Below are 17435 nucleotides of genomic sequence, written 5' to 3' on the forward strand. Positions count from 1 at the left end.
GATTCTCAGGCCACTTAGGGCTCTGTTTTCACTGGTTCCCAACAATCCCTTTAGATACCTGAGAATGTCTCTGCCAAATTTACTGGCAGGAAGTTACTGACTCAATGAAATAATGTAGGGCCCCAACCAAGTTCCTTAATTCCTGGTCCCTCAGCTTTCCCGCCTGTGGAATGGGACTGGGTGAAGACCTACGGGCACTAAATAGTCTTTTAGAACATCTGCCCCTGGTCAGGATAACGGCGATGATAATGACCATCACCCAAGTTCCGACGGAAGTTACACTTTTCAAAGTGCTTTTACACGTCCTGTATTATTTGGTCTTCATAGCAGCCATCTAAGTACAGTGACTCTGGGGAGGATCCTAGTGGGAGAAGGAAGTCCCCTGCTCAGTGGGTGTCTGTCTCAGTGACTCCTCTCCTCCCTGTGGCCCTGTGGAGTTACCATGAATAATAGCCAAACCAGTATGGGTGATCCCAAGGGCCCAGGATCAGTATGAGGTTCCTCATTTGATGTGAACAGATGTCATCACAGGGAACATTTACTGAACCATTTCTACAGTGAGGTATTATACAAAATCCTCCAAATGTATCCCTTCATCTAATTCTCACACCTCTCTGTGCAAGAAGTATTGTTATCCCCATTTTACAGATGAAGAAATTAAGGTTCAGACCAGTTAAAGTTTCACGGGCTTGGGGCGGGAGCCAGGACGTGAACCCAACCTGTAGACGCTAAACTCATAACCATTGCATCGCCTCTCGCTTGAAACAAAACCCAAACAACACACCCACAAAACCTTCCAATCGGCCTTGGGTGGAGGTAACTGAACTGACTCCTGAAGTTCTGCCTGTGGTGGGTGCGAGACATGCCCGCAGTTGCCCACGCTGTGGGGGCTGCCTCTGGCTGCTGGCTGCCTGTTTTGAAGAACTAGACTCCCCCATGTCCTCCATCCACCACCAACTCTCCCCGACTTCCTTCCAGATTAACTGGGGGAGGGGCACAGAAAATGTTCATTGCCCATAAAAATTAACTTGAAGCAGTTGGCTTTGGCAACCTCTTTACAGGCTCAGGAGCCTGCCTGGACAAGGAGTTTCTATCTGCATAGATGGGTTCATGAATATTACCATTTATTATTTTTAGTTTCTCAAGAAAATTTATCACGTGTCATCTTTTTTTATCTTCCCCACTCTCACCACTTGCCACGTTCACTTGTGTCCCTCTTTTATTCATCTCACTTCCTATATTTTATCCCAGGCGTGCATGTCTTATATTCATCCTTTAAGAATTGGTTGAAATGTCGCCTCCTCTAGGAAGCCCTCCGTGATGTCTCTAGGCAATTTAGCAATTCCTCTGCTGCCCCTTGTGTATACTTTTATAACAACGCTTAGAAAGCAGCTGTCATTATTTTTTCAAACATCTCATCTCCCTCATTAGCTTGTAAATCCCTGGAGAAAAGGACGTGTGTATCTCACAGCCCAGCAAGTGCTTGGCACCTCATAGGTGCTCATATAATATTTACAGAATGAAGGGATGCTTCGTAAGCTTTATGTCTCATGGGACTTTAAACAATAATAATAATTTTAAAATCCTTTGCAGAGACTGTCATACATTTTTGCAAAATGTCATTCTCAAGCATCTTGAGAAACTTTTGGGGACTTTTGTCTCTTTAGAAGCTTCCGGCTGTCCTCCTCCTTTCTGAGGGAAATCCCATGGCACGCAGAGAGGAAGCTCAAACTGGAGATGCTGCCTGAGGCTTGTATTGGAGTGAGGCTGTGTCCCAAGGGTTCTCTGGCCTTTGGAGACTATGGCTCCTGAAAAATTTTTCTTAGGCTTTCCAGGAATTACAGGGAGTTGCTTCATGTCAGACACACAAATCCTTAAAGACCTAGTCACCATGGATGGTGGATCACCCCAGAGTTTAAAAGGGGCCTCTTCCCCTCAGTAGCAAAGAGCTCTCACTTTGCTTCTAACCTACCCATCTAATGGTTCCAACAAAAGAGCAAACCGCGACAATAAGAGATGAACCCTTAAACCCTTTCCCTCCACCTTGAAGTCCTTTCCAGCCCACAGACATTGAGACAATAAATACTGAAACAATCACTTCAGGTCAGTGTGTGACAGAAAACAAGAGTGATTTTAAAAAGTAGCCCTCCAGTGAGAGGGGAAAAACCCAGCCCAGAAAGTGGTAGAAACTCATATCTTGACAGAGAAGCCCACCGCCCAGAGGATAGTGTGTGGGAGGAGTGAAAGCTCATATAAATTTTTCCTAGAAAAAGGGCTGGATCGAAATAATCAAAGTGTAATGTAAAAGTATACCTTCCTAAAGTAAAAACAGTAGGTCACTGATACTCTTATCATTGAAAGGCAGTTCAAACTTCCCTAGACTTCAAAACAAAAATCTTTGTGTTATTGGGTAGAAGAAATCTTGGGACAAAAAGGAAATTGGGGAATGACAATGGGAATGACAAGAATTCATGGGTCAGAGTTGCAAATGCAGATGCTTTTAGTGTGTCCTGCTTTAGCCAGGAGCAACTTCTTCCTCCATCCGATAGGCTCACCGGCTGGGGGTCTCAAAACTCCACCGATTTTGGTAAATGTGAGCAAGCATCTTAAGTTGCTTCAGAACTCAGTTGCACCCCCCTACCCAACCCCCCCAAATAACAGGATCGGGTTCTGAATATATCTATATATACAAATGCCTTCTAATTTTTATACTCTTTTCAGAGAGGAGGAAAATAACGATAATAGTGATCAATGTTATTGATTGCTACTAAATGTCTTCCTTGGAAACTGACCCATGGTCATGTATCAAGGGGAGATGCTTGGCTTACTTTGGGGACGATACTCCACTGTTACCTACTCGGTTTCAAAGAGAAAGATGTTGGAAGCAGGGACCAAAATATTCAAGGTGCACTGCACACACTGAAGGGCTTGTCAAAGCAACTGGCTGGGTACTAGGGGATCGTGGGAGAAGAAAATGATATAAGTCGACCCATTGTACAGCAGCGCTGAAGGCCAAATCCACATGCCAGCTTCCTTATATTTGCCAAGCGCTACGCAGACCTTGTTGATGAAGAGGAAACTGAGGCATTCCACAGGGGTCAGAGTTAGGGCAAAGGTCACTCCTGGTTGAGGCAGAGGCAGGATGAAAGCACTTACGTCGGAGGATCTCCCGTTGCTTTCGGACGTACCAGGTGTACAGGGCGGCGCGCTTCTGGGTCTTCATAGGGGTGCCCTTGTTGAGATGCTGGGAGAGGTGTGACTGGTTCAGGCCGGTGACATCGACCACCTCCCTCTGGGGGATGTTATGTTGCTGCATGTAGCCCTTGATCATTTTGGCAGCCCTCCAAGGGTCCTCGCTAGACAGATAAGCAGATGGTTAGGATGCTGGTAGAAGAGGTCGGGGAGAAATACCCTCTTTCTAGAGGTTTTACCTAAACTCTGTGGAAAACTCTGACCTTCCCCTGTTTCTCCTCCTGTCCCAGTTACATCCTGGGGAGAGGCCAAAATAGAACCTAAACAAAAGAGGAGATGAAAGCTCCTATATAGTGTACTCCATCCCTTTCATCTGAGATTAGGAGGGCAAAGAGGAAGATGATTTCCCTGCTTCAGGAATGGGAAAGCACCCCAGCAGTGTCTCTGGGGAAGCAGAAAGAGAAGTTCCTGCTTTATCTTGCTTTCCTTCACTTTCCTGGAATGTGAGAGACTTAAACAAAGGCAAGAGGCCCACTGGACAGTGCAGGTGCCATTAGCTTGGGGCTGGGCTGGCTGATCCGACAATGACAGAGGGCAGAATCTCTAAATTCACCTGGACTGCCCCCCCATTATTTTCCTTCAGAATGGGTGTCTCCGTTTCTTGTCTTCTAAAACAGGAGTAAAACTTTTGTGTCCACCTCCTGAGAAGCAAGGAGGACTTCTTAGCCAAATGTTAAACAGTTTTCAGAGTTTCAGAAAAGTTTTAAGAAATGATGTTCCCCCCTGGGGCTGAAGAATCACTGCACTGAGGTGAGGCCAGTAAAGTTAAAAAAAAAAAAAAAATCTTCACAGCCCCGCCTCTCAAATAAGACCAAAAGGAGGGAGAATAATTTCAATTTCTGAATAAGATATGAATGATTCCAAATGCCATGTTTTCCTGTATTCTTACATTTCTCCTCTGACGGGGTAAGAGTGTCTGGAAGTTAATCTTTCTCGTAAATTTTAAACTTGGGATAAGAGCTTACATTTCTCATAAACACAGGTAATGCAAAAAGCTTCTTTAGAACACTGTATTAGTGCCTTTGAATTGATTCCAAATGTTTTCAACTTTGCCAATATCTTTTCTTGCGTATTGAATAGGTGACTTAAAAGTGAGAGATATAATTGAAAACAGAAATTAAGAAAACAGTGCACAGTATAGAACAAAAATATTCAAGAAACAATACATCCACATACTATTCGTTTAATGCAGCTACATATTTAACTTAAAAAAAACCCAGCATCCCTTTACTGTATGTTGATGTATATAATAGCCTGACAGAACATGAAAAAAAGTGAAGGGAAAAAGTAGTTTCAGAGGTAATAAAACACAATGCTGAAAAGCAACATTTACAGTGTTGCAAATGAAATAACCGATTTGTTTCTAAATGGTATCTATAACATGTCAACTAAAGTTATGTTTGTGTAATGAAGTTTTAAAAATCCAGTAATTAAACTGAGATTTTTGTAAGCATTTGAAAAATTGTGATCATTTTAGCAAGTCTTTAATATTAAATTTATGAAAACACGGGCTTTGATAGACATGTTTTGAGAAATACAAACAAAAGATTAATTACATATAGCTTAATATATTTCTCAAGTATTTATAAAGGTACTTCCATGTAATACAAAATAATGAACTAACAACAGGAACAAAAAATGAGGAACTGCGTCCCAGTTTCAAGCATGGAGAATTCACCTTGAGTAAGAGGAAAGTAATGTAACATTTTGCACATACCCGTGTAAACATCAGAGCTCATTTAAAATCTTATTTCTGGTGAATATTTCCACAGATATTTTCAGGGTAGAAAAACACCTTCAACGGATACCAACAATAGCTTCAAAAGTTAGAAAAAGTATTTGGATTTTAAAAGTTAATGCTGCTTCGACAGATTCGTTGACTTTTTTAGTTTTGCTTAATATTTTTTTACTTGTATTTATTTCGTGTGTCTAAGAAACCTAACAGAAATTGTGTAATGTTCTAAAAGCGAATGATTCCGTTGTTAAGAGTGAATTAGCTTAACAATTGGGAAGGTTTAAAAAAAAAAACCAAACCAGTAAGACCTTATAAACCATAGCAAATCTTTCAGCCCGCGTTGAAGGACCAGAGTTGGGGATAAGATGGCGTAGTTACACCTTTACAGCTCTGACCACAGAATTCTCATGCATTCACCGGATAGAGCCCCGAGAGTCGGTTACGTTTTGAAATTTGAAAATACAGCCCGTGATCAGGGGTTCCCAACCCCGATAAACACACAAAACGGGAGAAGCGCGCCCGGGCATTGTGCTCAGGACGCAGGTGTCAAGCGGCCGACCTCGGCGCCCGCCTGGCCAGCCCAGCACGCTCCTTTCCAAACAATGCCTCGGCCGCCCACAAGCAGAGAGGTCCTGGACCCCGTCTCAGATCGCTGTGATTCTTCTTTAAGAAGCCTCAAGCCCGGCCTCTTGGGAGCAACCAACTTTCCAACTTTCCACCGCGCGCCAGCCTAGAGCTGGGGCCGGGGACCCGGCAGCGCGCAGCCCCCGGCCTGCTTTTCTCGCCTTTCTCTTCCAGGAGATGGAAAGAGCGGCCGGGCGCTCCCCAGAGTGACTTGCCCCGTTCTTTTCTTTCCGCCTTAGGGGAGCGAGGTGGGCCAAAAAGGGAGTGCGTGCGTCTGGCGGTCAGCAGCCGACTGTGCAGTGACCTGGGGACCGCTAGCGATTTCTTGAAAAATTACTTTAATCAAGTCTGGCCACTCCCGAAGTTGGGGGAGGGAAGGCAGCAACCGCTGGGGAAAGGGAGCGAAACCTTGGGGTCTGTCCTGCGTCCCCCCGCCTCAGCGGGGGTCTCGGGCCCCCTAGTCTCGCTCCCCGCCCCCTGGAGCCGGGGGCTCTGCTCAGCGAAGAGCGCTGAGGTCCAGGGCTCCGGGCCGGACCTGGCTCTCTGCCCGCCGGGCCTGCGGCGTCGGCGGCCCTGGGGCAGCCCGGGTCTGGCGCCGGGTCTCCGGGCGGCGCGGGGGCTCGGCTGGGAGGGCCCGGCAGCGCGGTGCGTGTGCTCGGGCAGCAGCGAGCGGCCCCGCGTCCGCGTTCTGCTTTCCTTCCCCCTCGAAGCCGCCGCGTTTACAACTTCACCAATGAATAACCCGCCTCTCCGTTCAACCTAATCACGACTTTTTGTGTATCTTTCTGTTGATGATTTATAGAAATAAATTAATAACACCCGAACTCCACGTGCTGCAGTTTATATTACATCTCTGCCGCGTCCAGACCGGCGTGGGGCTGGGTGCCGAGGGGCGCCCCAGGTCGCCTCGGGCTTCCCACGTCCTTCCAAATCCCAGCTGGAAGGCGGGCGCCTGCGGCCAGGCAGATGGGCCTAGGTACCGGGGCCGGGGTGGGGGTGGGCCCGCCGGTGGGCGGCGGGAGATCGGTCGGTCCGCCGGGCCCGGGTCAACCTCCGGGCCGCCCTGGCGCCCCAGCCGCTCCTCTTCAGACCCCTCTCACCTTCCTGCACCCTAACCCCGGCTGGGGAGAAACCGCCGCCACGGGCGAAACCGCGAGGGAAGAACCTCAAACCTCAGAACTGTAGCAACATAATTTCCGGAAGTAAAAAAAATCTAGAAATTCCCCTGACTGTTTTGCTAGAGAGTAAGCCGCCGGGTCCCCAGGTAGCAAATTCAAATGCAAGGTCATATCCCATCCCAAACTGCCACTGCGGGCGGGTGACCGAGGCTGCCCGAGTCCCTGGCGCGACTTTGGTCCTGGCCCTGTCTAGGGACCGCGGCTCTGAAGGGTCCGAGGCCAAGCGAGGGGCTTGGTCCTAAAGCAGAGTGGCCGGGAGCGACGTGCGGTCTAAGGGGACCGCTCGGCTCCTTGGATAATTAGTAACCAGCTGTCAAAGCCCTGGGCCGCTCGGGGAGTTTTAGCAAAAGACCCGGGGCCGGGAGATAGACCTCCCGCCAGCCTGCTCGGATTCCCCAGGGACGCCGGGGTGTCGGCGGCGAGATCCGGAAACGCCCTCCTTTCTCCCACCAAATCCGCTGCGAACTGGGGTCTTGGCCGCATTTTCCCCTCGCTTGCTTAGTGACGTGGTTTCTTTTGCCGCTTGAGGATCCACCCTAACCTGACAACGTGCAAACATTTCCTTTCGCGAATCTAAACGGGCTTTGGGGATTCCGGATAGCCCTGGGGTCTTGCACGGGCGCTGTAAATGGGAGCGCACTCCAGATAAGTCGCCCCCCAGATCCCGGCCCGGGTGCCGCCTGTCCCTCTGCCAAGAGAGGCAGGACGCCGTGTCCCAGGCCGGCGGCGTTTCCCCGGACCGCGGAGTTGGTACCTCGGAGAAAGGCTTGGCCTGGGGCTGATGCGGGCCCGAGCCTGGTCTCCTGGGAATCGCAGCGGTTTCACTGCGCCCACTCGCACCTTCCGCCGCGTGGGCAAACCTCCGGGCAAAGGGCCCCGCAGCTCGGGTTCTCCCAGGCCGAGCCCCAGCCCGGCCGGGAGGGCCCCGCGGGTCCCGGGCGCTGGCCTGGGCAGGCGTTCCTGAAGCCTCGGGGCTCGGGCCGTCCAGTTGAGGGACTTGGACGGTTCCAGGTGTTGGGAGAGAAGCGGAGCGCCCCCCGGGGGACTTCTCTGGTGGGAACCAGGCTTGGCAAGAGCGGTCGCGCGCAGTGTCGCTCAGGCACAAGGCCGGGGGCTCAAGGGTCTCGGGCGCACACTCCGCACCTCGGTCCGCGCCTACCTGAGCATCCGGTCCACCTCCGCCCGCTGCTCCGCCGCCTCCTCGGTGTTGAGGGCTTGCAGCTCCTTGAGGATGGGAGGGGTGTCATAGTCGTCCCCGTCCTCGGAGCCCTCGTCCCCGGACAGACGGCCCTTGGCGTGGCCGTTCGTGAGAGTATGGAAGACCGGCTTGGTGTCCGGCTCGGCCCCGCTCCCAGGGGACAGGGGCAGCGTCTCCAGCTTCACCCCGAAACTCGGGGATGGCAGCAACTCCTCCAAGGCCTGGACCAGCACCTCCTTGGTGACCCCGGAGCTCAGCAGGGCGCTCAGGAGTTCTTGCTGGAGCGACGTGAGCTTGGACACCATTTTCCAAGGACAGAAAAAGAAGGGGGTGAGGGGGTGAGGGGGTGGGTGGGTGCGAGAGAGGAGGGTGGAGGGGAGTTTCACAAGCGAACCCCAAGTCCAGGAACCCCCCCACCCTTCAGCCTCCAAACACCTGTTACTCCCCGGGGTCCGGAGTCTCCTCCGAGAGGAGTCAGAAAACTTCTAACTTGCCATGATCGCCACCATTAGGCCATATAAGATATGCAAATTAGCGGGGAGGGCCCGGCTTTCGGCCCGATGCAAATGGTCGTGGGGAGGGGGGAAAACCGAGAGAGGGAGAGCGTGAGGGGCAGACGGGGAGAGCAAGAGACCCGGGCCGGGAGCGGGGCTGCCAGGGTCCATTGTACTCACGCCAGGGGGCCGAAGAGATTCTTGTCCTGGTTCTGTTTATCAGCCAAACTTTAGCTGACCTTTGGACTTGTTAAACAAGTAGCTTGCAGCCTAGTGTGGAAGGCTCCGGGACTTTTCCACCGGCTGCGGGTCCGGCTTTAGTCCGGAGAGAAGAAGAAACTGCGCTTCGGGGGTTCAGGTGAGAGCTGGAGGAAGCTGGGGCGCTCTTGGAAGAAGGAGATGGAGGAGGATGCGAAGAGCAGAGACCCTCCGACGCGTCCCAACCGACGCAGGCGATGGGCCGGGAGAGCCAGGCGGGCGGAGGATAAACTGACCGCAGGGGAATGGACGCGGAGACCTGGGGGAAATGGGGCGTATTAGGTGGGGTGAGTGTGGATTGCGGGGGCGGTGGTCCCATTTACTTCTACCTGAGTTACCGCTCTGCGGACCCCAGGCCCTCACCAGCTGGGTCTAGCGGTTTGGATTTGCACAACTGCCGGCCCGAGAGCGTAGGCCAGCGGGAAGGAGGTCCGGAGAACACTTGGGAGGAGGAACCGACTAATTTATGACCAGAGGGAGTAGCCAAAGTTGAGCTCCCCCAGCAGCGGGGCTGCACCAGCACCCAGCCTGGCCGAGCCGCGGAAAGCTGGACGCCTGGGCCACTGGGTTCCCCGGTTTAAACCAGGACTATCAAAGCGCCTCCGCTTTCGGGGCGAAACTAGGATTGCTGGGCCTCCTTTCTGGCAGTGAAAGCAAAGCTTGGCCTGCAGCTGGATGGACAGTTGGAGCTGCACGTTCTCTGGGCCCACTGATTTCTGGTTTATTCGCAGCTCCAGGACACAGCGGTTCCCGGGGCCAGGGGCGGTGTTCTGCAGAGGCGAGGTCAAGGTGGCCCTGGCAGGCGTCTCCCACGCCAAGTTGGGAAGGCGCGGACTAAGCCGCCGGGGGAAAGAAGTATTTTTCCACGCCGGCCTGGCCCAGGAAGGAAGCCGGGAACCTTTCAGCACTATTGGAGTTTCACCTGCCTCTCCCTGAGGCGCCCAGGGGAAGGAAGGATGCAGGAGTCGCACCCAGACCTACAGGCTGGACTGGACCTGCAGAAGAACAGGGGCTTTTTAGGATCCATCGCTCACAGTCCCATAGTTCCTGGGGCAGAGAACAACCCCCTCCCCTCTCTAGGCCTCACGTTCATCATCTGTGCAATATTGAAACCTAAAGTGCAGGGGATGGGGCATTGTACACAATGAATGAGACCACCTGTGAAACCCCGTGGTCTAACAATAGCGTTCACGCTTTTCCTTCCGGGAAGGTAGGAAGCCAGTTTCCAGTAGTAAAATCTAGCCCCTCTGGAGGTTTAGGATTCTCAGAATCAGGCAGATCCAGTGCTGGGGTTGGAGGGACCGGGAGATTCAGAATGAGCTGGGAATTTGCAAAGGAGCTTCTAAGCAAATTCTCCTCCCTTCCCACCTTTAAAAGACAATTAGGAGGAAGGGGTAATTTCAGCACGGGTTGGGGTGGGGAGGGTCTGCAGCCCTGTCTGCTTGTTTCCAGATCAAATCTCCCAGGTGTGTGAGGGCTGAAACTCCAGATGTCAGGCTGCTAAGGAGCTAGGCTGCCTCTTAAATACGGGGACTGCTCCACTCGCCTGGGCCACCCATGAGAAAGGGGTGGTTGTATGCACAGAGCTCTGGGGGACCTTTACACCGTCTCAGTGTCTTTCCCGGAGAAAGGGGTAATAAGTTCATAGAAACGAGGGCTCTTCATTTCACCTTATTGTCTTCTAGTTTGTTGTGACATACGGCAGATCCTTGCCCCTCACAATTCAGCCCAATGGGAGAACACTTTCTGCCAACCCAGCTCCCCTCAACAGGGATAATGAAGTGTTCAGAGTAAATGTCCCTGGAGAACAATCGCTTTTTCTCTGTCTCTCACTGACTATCAGGATAGAAGCAGTCAAGTGTAATGAAGATCAGTTTCTGTGTTTAGCTGGAAAACCCATTAAAAAACCAGCCATCACTTCCCTTTTAACAACAAAGCTTTGATTTGTAGTTCCAACTGCTGTGTGCCCCGTCCGACTCTCAAGCTTCCTTACCTCTCAAAATTCAGGTGTCAGAAAACCCATTCTTCCCCCTACCCCAAGCCAACTATGGGAATGTACAGGAAGTTGCACAGAGTACAGGGAAACTTCCTATGCGTGTCCAGATAATCTGGCTATTAATATCCAGCAACTTCCTGTAACCCTCCTGTCCAGATCTACCTTGTATACACCACCTGATGCAATGTGGGTGCTCACCAACCAAGTAACTGCAACTATGGATCTGTGAGCAGATCCAATATCTACCCCTTCACATGGAAATTTAAAAAGAAAAGTGTAAGTATCCCACTTCTCTTTTTAAGGATGTGGGTCACAAATGCTAACCAAATGAGCTATCGCAATAAACCCTTTGGTTAAGCTTCCCCTAAACAGAGGAAGCCAGAGTACAGCTGAAAAACCCTTGTTTATGCTTCACGCAGGATAAAGTAGTGACGGGCTGATATAGTAGCCCCATTTTAAAGAAATGGGAAAAGAAGACATAGGACATTTGAAGGAGGTGGCTTGGAGCTGCTGTAATAAGTTAATGGAAGGGTTGAGACCGGGGCTCAGGACTCTTGAGCAGGGCTTTAGGATGAAAGAGGAAGGGCTCCAGTTTCACTGCTTTGGGAGATGGGAAGTTAAAAGGGGGAATTCTGCTGTGATTCCACGGCAGAGAATAGAGAGCAGATGTTGGAGTCAAACAGACCTAAGTTTGGGTTCTCCAATCTGCTTAGCCAGCTGTGCCACTTGGGCACACTATATAATCCTTCTGAGCCTCAGTTTCCTTAGGTGGAGAATAATGATAATACTCTACTGTGTTTTTGTGGAGATTAAATGAGTTGGTAGCTGCAGGTTCCTGGATATCACATGTTTAGAAAGAGGCAGCACATCATGAAAACACGCCAAGAAGAGAGGCGGCCGATCTCTTTGGTCTCTTTTATTCCCAGCTTGTTTTTTTAAGAGTTACTGAATTCGAAGAGACCGCATTAGGTTCTTCTACTCAAACAATGAATTCGCTGCTCAAATCCCAAGATTTTCTATGGGAAATGTAGTCCCTGATCCAAGATAAGTTAAAATCCAGATGGCTCATTACTGTATAAAGGTTTTCTGGGCACCATCTTGGAAGTTTCACAGAATGGCAAGTGTGACTGCCATGGACTCAGTCTCTCCTGTAACTTCACGGCATAAAGGATATTTCTTTCCTGCTCTTGTGCACACAATCTTCCCCCTACTTTCCAGGCTTACCCTGATTTGCTTATAGCAGGGAGAGCCTGGTCCCCTCCGTTCTCTGCTGCTCTACTCTCCAAGGCTTTCACATTGATTCGGGAGAGTCTCTAGAAGGCCTCAAAATGAAATCGTCTCTAGAGGAAAACATGAATACTGCCCTATCCTAGCCAGAAGGAGGCTGGGAGCCTTACTGTTAGAGAGCAGTGTTGCAGCCTAGAGAACGTTTTAGGCTGTGGTGTTAGAGCCTGAGTTTCCAGCTCTGGATACAACACTCTTTTCGGGATAACCCTTCACCTCCAAAGGCTCGGCTGGGCACCTTTTCTGATTCTGCTTTTGAAAAATGGCCGGTTGGTCTGGATGACCATTTAAGTTCCCTAACTTTTCTATGATTTGAAATTCCGGAATTACCAGGGTGTCCATTGCCAGGCCTTTGGGCTGATGATCCATGACCTCAGGCCAGAACTCTGGGTAGTGCCAGACATGGGACTGTTGACTAGCCTGTGAGAAAAGCCACCACAGACAGTAAGCTCCGAGAGGGCAGGGACCATCTCATGCCTTACTCCTCAATGCCCGGAGAGGTGCCTGATCCATAAAAGATGCTCAGTGAAACCCTTGTTGAATAAATGAAAAAGTGATCATCCCTGCATGATGCCATTAAGGGTGATTTTTTGTGTGTGTGTGGTACACGGGCCTCTCACTGTTGTGGCCTGTCCCGTTGCGAGCACAGGCTCCGGACGCGCAGGCTCAGCGGCCATGGCTCACGGGCCCAGCCGCTCCGCGGCATGTGGGATCTTCCCGGACCAGGGTACGAACCCGTGTCCCCTGCATCGGCAGGCGGACTCTCAACCACTGCGCCACCAGGGAAGCCCTAAGGGTGATTTTTGTGTCCTTATTTATACTTCTCAATTTTCCAAGTTGTCAGCAATGAAGTTGTAGTTTAAATACCTTTCCCAGACACAAAAGGGTATACACTGTGTGATTCCATTTATATGAAGTTAAAAAGCGGGAAAAACTAATCCATGGTGATAGAGGGTAAATTGGAGGTTATTGGGGGATGTATTCACAGGGATGGGTAATGAGGGAGCTTTCTGGGGTGCTGAAAAAGTTCTATATCTTGATCAGAATGGTGGATACATCGTCAGGCTACACACTTAGGATTTGTGCATGTTGCTGTAAATGATGACTTAGTAAAAAGTAAATAAGCAATTCCAAAGTGTAAACATTGGCAGCCACCTCCTTACTGCCCCCTCTGTTTACAGCTGATGTGTGGCCCTGTACATTCTTTCCCAATCTCCATGTGTAGTTTATCACCATTGAAACTTGTAGACTAGCATATTCCAGGGGTGGGCAAACTTTTTTTACGAAGGGCTAGATAGTATTTTAGGCTTTGTGGGCTTCTACTCTGTCACAACTACTCAACTCCGCTCTCACAGACAATGCGTAAGTGATTCGTATGGCTGTGTGCCAAGAGAACCATTCTTAAAAGCAGCTGCGTGGCTGGATTTGGCCTGTGGGCCACCGCTTGTCAACCCTTGGATAAAGCACCGGTGTAGGCAGAGGTCCATATACCGGAAAGAGACCTGAGGGGCATCTCACTTCACTTCTTCATCGTTGGGATGAAGAAGCGGATTCAGGGAGGAGCAGATTCAGGGAGGAGAAATGACTTTCCCAAGAGATATCAATATTAGCACAGGGCACTGGGGAGATCCTGGCTTTGGAGTCAAATAGAGCAGTTGTTTGTGGGTGTGGCTTTGGGCAAGTTACTTAATTTGAGTCTTTATATTATCACCATGCGTCAATGGTGATAATAATGGAATTTCTACCTCCTAGGGTTACTGGAAGGATTAAATTAATTAGATAACACAGCAAAACACCTTGTAGGGGAGCTGGCACAAGCTGGACTCGGTTTCCAATCAAGTGCTTTCTCAATCATAGCACACGGCTCACGGGCTCCCTGCCGCCTCCCTTCCTTCCCTCCTCCTAAAGGCAAGACTTCTGGTGTAAGTTCACTGACAAACACCACTGGGTGTGTACTACCTGTGAAGCCCTTCAGGGATAGCTACAAGCTTGTGACAAATGGATACAGGAAGATCTCAAGTACTACCACCCCAGCCCTCAACTTCCTTTCTAGAAATCCCTTCCAGCTCTGTGCTTTTATTTCCCAAACAAGCTGCTATCAGATGATCTTTGCCAGGAAAACTCCTAAGGGTAGAGGAGATTTCTCTCATTTTGATTCAACAACCTACCTCCTTCTGCCGGTTCAGTTTTAGAAATAGGGTGTTCCCAGGAGCTTGTAAAAGATTAAATTAAAAATGAGAGACCTAGTATGATATTAAACTAATAAATACTACACCTGGCATAGACAGCCTTCACTCTGGAGCAATAATCTAGCCCTTCTACTACTACACACATGAAAAGTGAGATTGGCAGAGGCCCAGCATACACCAGGGGCTCCATAAGTGTTTATTGAATCAACGATACGGGCCAGGCTAGTGTTCAGAAAAGAAAGAAAAGCCATACTCTTTACTAAGATTTCCTGGGCTCTGCTTTCGGATTAACATTCAAAGAAGTGTTAGCGAGGTGTCTTTGCTATACTCTCCCCTGTATACCTCCCACAAACCTGTGAGCTGGGCAGCGTCAGCCCCGCTTTAATGATGACGAAATAGAGGCTCTAAAAGCGTAAGGATTGGCCCAAGGACCCACAAACAGTTAAGGAGTGGACCTTGGCCTTGAACTGAAGACCCCCTAATTCCATATTAAGTGCCTTCCTTCTGGCTCTTTTGCATCTTCCAAACCCAAAGAGAAGGGGGAGCATATAGAAGCACCCTGAACAGTCTCAGTGCAGAGAAATCTCGTGATTGTGTGCGTGTGTCTCTGTGTGTGTGTGTGTGTGTGTGTGTGTGTGTGTGTGAGAGAGAGAGAGAGACAGAGAGACAGAGAGACAGAGAGACAGAGAGAGAGAAAGAGAGAGAGATCAAAGTCTTCTTTCCTGTCTGAGGACATACCAACCACGTAAAAAGCTATAACATTTGCACAGCATTTTATGATGTGCAAAGAGCTTCCTCCTCGTTTGATCCTCAGAATAATCTTGCAAAGAAGGCAAGGCAGGCATTAGTATTCACATTTCACAGACGAGGAAACTGAGATTCAGAAAGGAAAAAGGACCCACTAAAGATTCCAGAACCACCCTCTATTTTTTTAAAAAATAAACTTATTTATTTATTTAATTTTATTTTTGGCTGCATTGGGTCTTCGTTGCTGCGCACAGGCTTTCTCCAGTTGCTGTGAGCAGGGGCTACTCTTCGTTGTGGTGCGCAGGCTTCTCATTGTGGTGGCTTCTCTTGTTGCGGAGCATGGTCTCTAGGTGCGTGGGCTTCAGTAGTTGTGGCACGTGGGCTTCAGTAGTTGTGGCTCGTGGGCTCTAGAGCGCAGGCTCAGTAGTTGTGGCGCCCGGGCTGAGTTGCTCTGTGGCATGTGGGATCTTCCCGGACCAGGGGTCGAACCCGTGTCGCCTGCACTGGCAGGCGGATTCTTAACCACTGCACCACCAGGAAAGCCCCAGAACCACCCTCTACTGACTCAAGTCTTCTGAAGCTGTTCTCCACTGTCCTCTCTACAATATTGTGTTTGTACAATAACAAGATTAGTACAAGGCACAGCCCAGGAACAGATACAATATCTAAGATTTAGACAAAATAATATACCCCAATTCTAGTCCCAAGGTCATGCTCAAGCAATGGATAGCTGGAAAGATGCCAGGAAAGAAATTGGGTCCACTCCACGAGTTAGGAACCATTGCCCACTTGGTGTCACCCTGTGCCTCCCCACCTGCATCTCCTCTCCTCTCATGGTGGACCCGCCCCTGCTCTGCTTAGTGCTGTCTGGTCAGGAGCGCCGTCTGTGACATGCACTTGGGCGTGAGAGTGGCCCCTGGGCCTCAGGTAAGGGAGGACCAAGGTCTTCTTTAATGCTCTGGTGACTAGACACAGACCCTGCTCCCAGCCCTGGGGGTGAAGAGCGTGCAGGGCTGCTGAGACAAAGCAGCAAACATTTACTGAGCACCTACGGGGTGCTAGGCACTGCGGTAGGTGTCTAGCACTGCTGGGATGAATGTGATTTAATTCCTGCTCTGAAGGAGTTGGTTTTGGAGGGGGAGAGATAGACACATACACACTCACTTCTATTGCTAGACAGGATGGAGCAGCCTTTACAATAAGCGCGGTGCTGACCGCTTCACATAAAGCGTCTCATTTATTCATAACAGCCCCATGAGACAGTACTATTATTCTACTTTTGGTTTTCTTAATTTATGCTCAGAAAGCTCAAGATTTACATTGAGATTTAGTGCTGTCTGGCTTCAAACATTTTCTGTTCCTGGCGAGAGGCGGAAATGACAGGGGACTCAGTGTGGGACCTGGAGTCAGGACGATCTGGGTTTGCGACCCGTCTCTGCTGCTTCCTAGATGTGACCTTGGGCAAGTTCCTACTCTGAATGTCAATTTCTTCAGTGGTAAAAGGAAAACAGTGTCGAATTTGGCAGGAAAGATAATATATGTAAATCGCCTGGCACAATAAATAATTAGAAGCGTGTGCTAATAATAGCAGCGGAACCAGCCAAGTTCTATGGGGGCTCAGATGCCTTGAAGGGTAAGTAGAATTTTGACAACAAGAACTCAGAGAACATTTCAGGCAGAAAAAAGCATTGAGCAGAGGCTTGGAGGCATGAAAGTAGGTGAGGAGGTGATGGGGGCAGAGGGCAAGCTGAGGTGTCTGGACCATGGAGGGATCTTGCTCATGATGATGCTGGGAAGTTAGCTCAGGGCTGATCATAAGCAAACATTGGATGCCAGGCCTGGGACTCTGAACTTCTCTCCTTAGGCAATGAGGAGTGTTGGAAAGTTTTCAAAGGTGTGTGTGTGTGTGTGTGTGTGTGTGTGTGTGTGTGTGTGTGCTGTTATTTATTGATCATTTCTTGTTTAGAATGCTTATAACAACAACAGTAGTACTGCTATTTATTAAGTGCCTACCTCACTGTGCTAAATGATTTCCACTATTGTACCGTATGATCGTCACAATTATCTGAGGTTACTCTCATTACCTCCATTTTACAGATAAGACAATTAATTGAGTGAAGTAATTAACTATGAGGCTCTGGAGCCAGAGTGCCAGGATTCAGATTTTGAGTTCACAACTCACAAACTGTGTGCCCACGGGCAAATTCCTAAACCTCCCCGTGCCTCAGTGTTCCCATCTTTAAAATGGGGATAGAGATGACATCTACCCAACGGGGAAGCTGTAAAGAGTAAATGAGTCAACACATGTAAAGCGCTTAGAAAAGGAGTAGTTGTCAATAGCTCTCAATAATTCTTAGCTGTGATGATTATTATCGTCCAAAGTGACACACCTAGGGAGAACACTGCCCTGTGTGTTCCCTGATGGATTCCCTTCAGGGAGCCTTTGCCCTTCTCCAGGCAGGTGAGTGATGGTCTGTAGT

At 49.5% G+C, this 17435-nt stretch overlaps 1 protein-coding gene across 6 annotated transcripts in view; it reads right to left on the reverse strand.

Annotated features, from left to right (window-relative positions):
- The window catches only part of HNF1B (HNF1 homeobox B), a gene marked incomplete at its 3' end in the record, with an annotated part of 51942 nt that extends 43285 nt beyond the window's left edge, over window positions 1–8657 (reverse strand). For all 6 annotated transcript variants that reach the window (XM_079904957.1, XM_079904954.1, XM_079904956.1 and 3 more), the window contains exons 1-2: window positions 7949–8657; window positions 3157–3356 (exon numbers count right to left, since the gene is read on the reverse strand). In XM_079904957.1, the coding sequence (XP_079761083.1) occupies window positions 3157–3356; window positions 7949–8292 (544 nt within the window). In that variant the 5' untranslated portion in view covers window positions 8293–8657. The remainder of the gene's footprint in view (window positions 1–3156; window positions 3357–7948) is intronic.
- Window positions 8658–17435: the final 8778 nt, after the last annotated feature.

The sequence above is a fragment of the Stenella coeruleoalba genome (genome assembly GCF_951394435.1).
Source record: "Stenella coeruleoalba genome assembly, chromosome: 19".
NCBI classification, from domain to species: domain Eukaryota; kingdom Metazoa; phylum Chordata; class Mammalia; order Artiodactyla; family Delphinidae; genus Stenella; species Stenella coeruleoalba.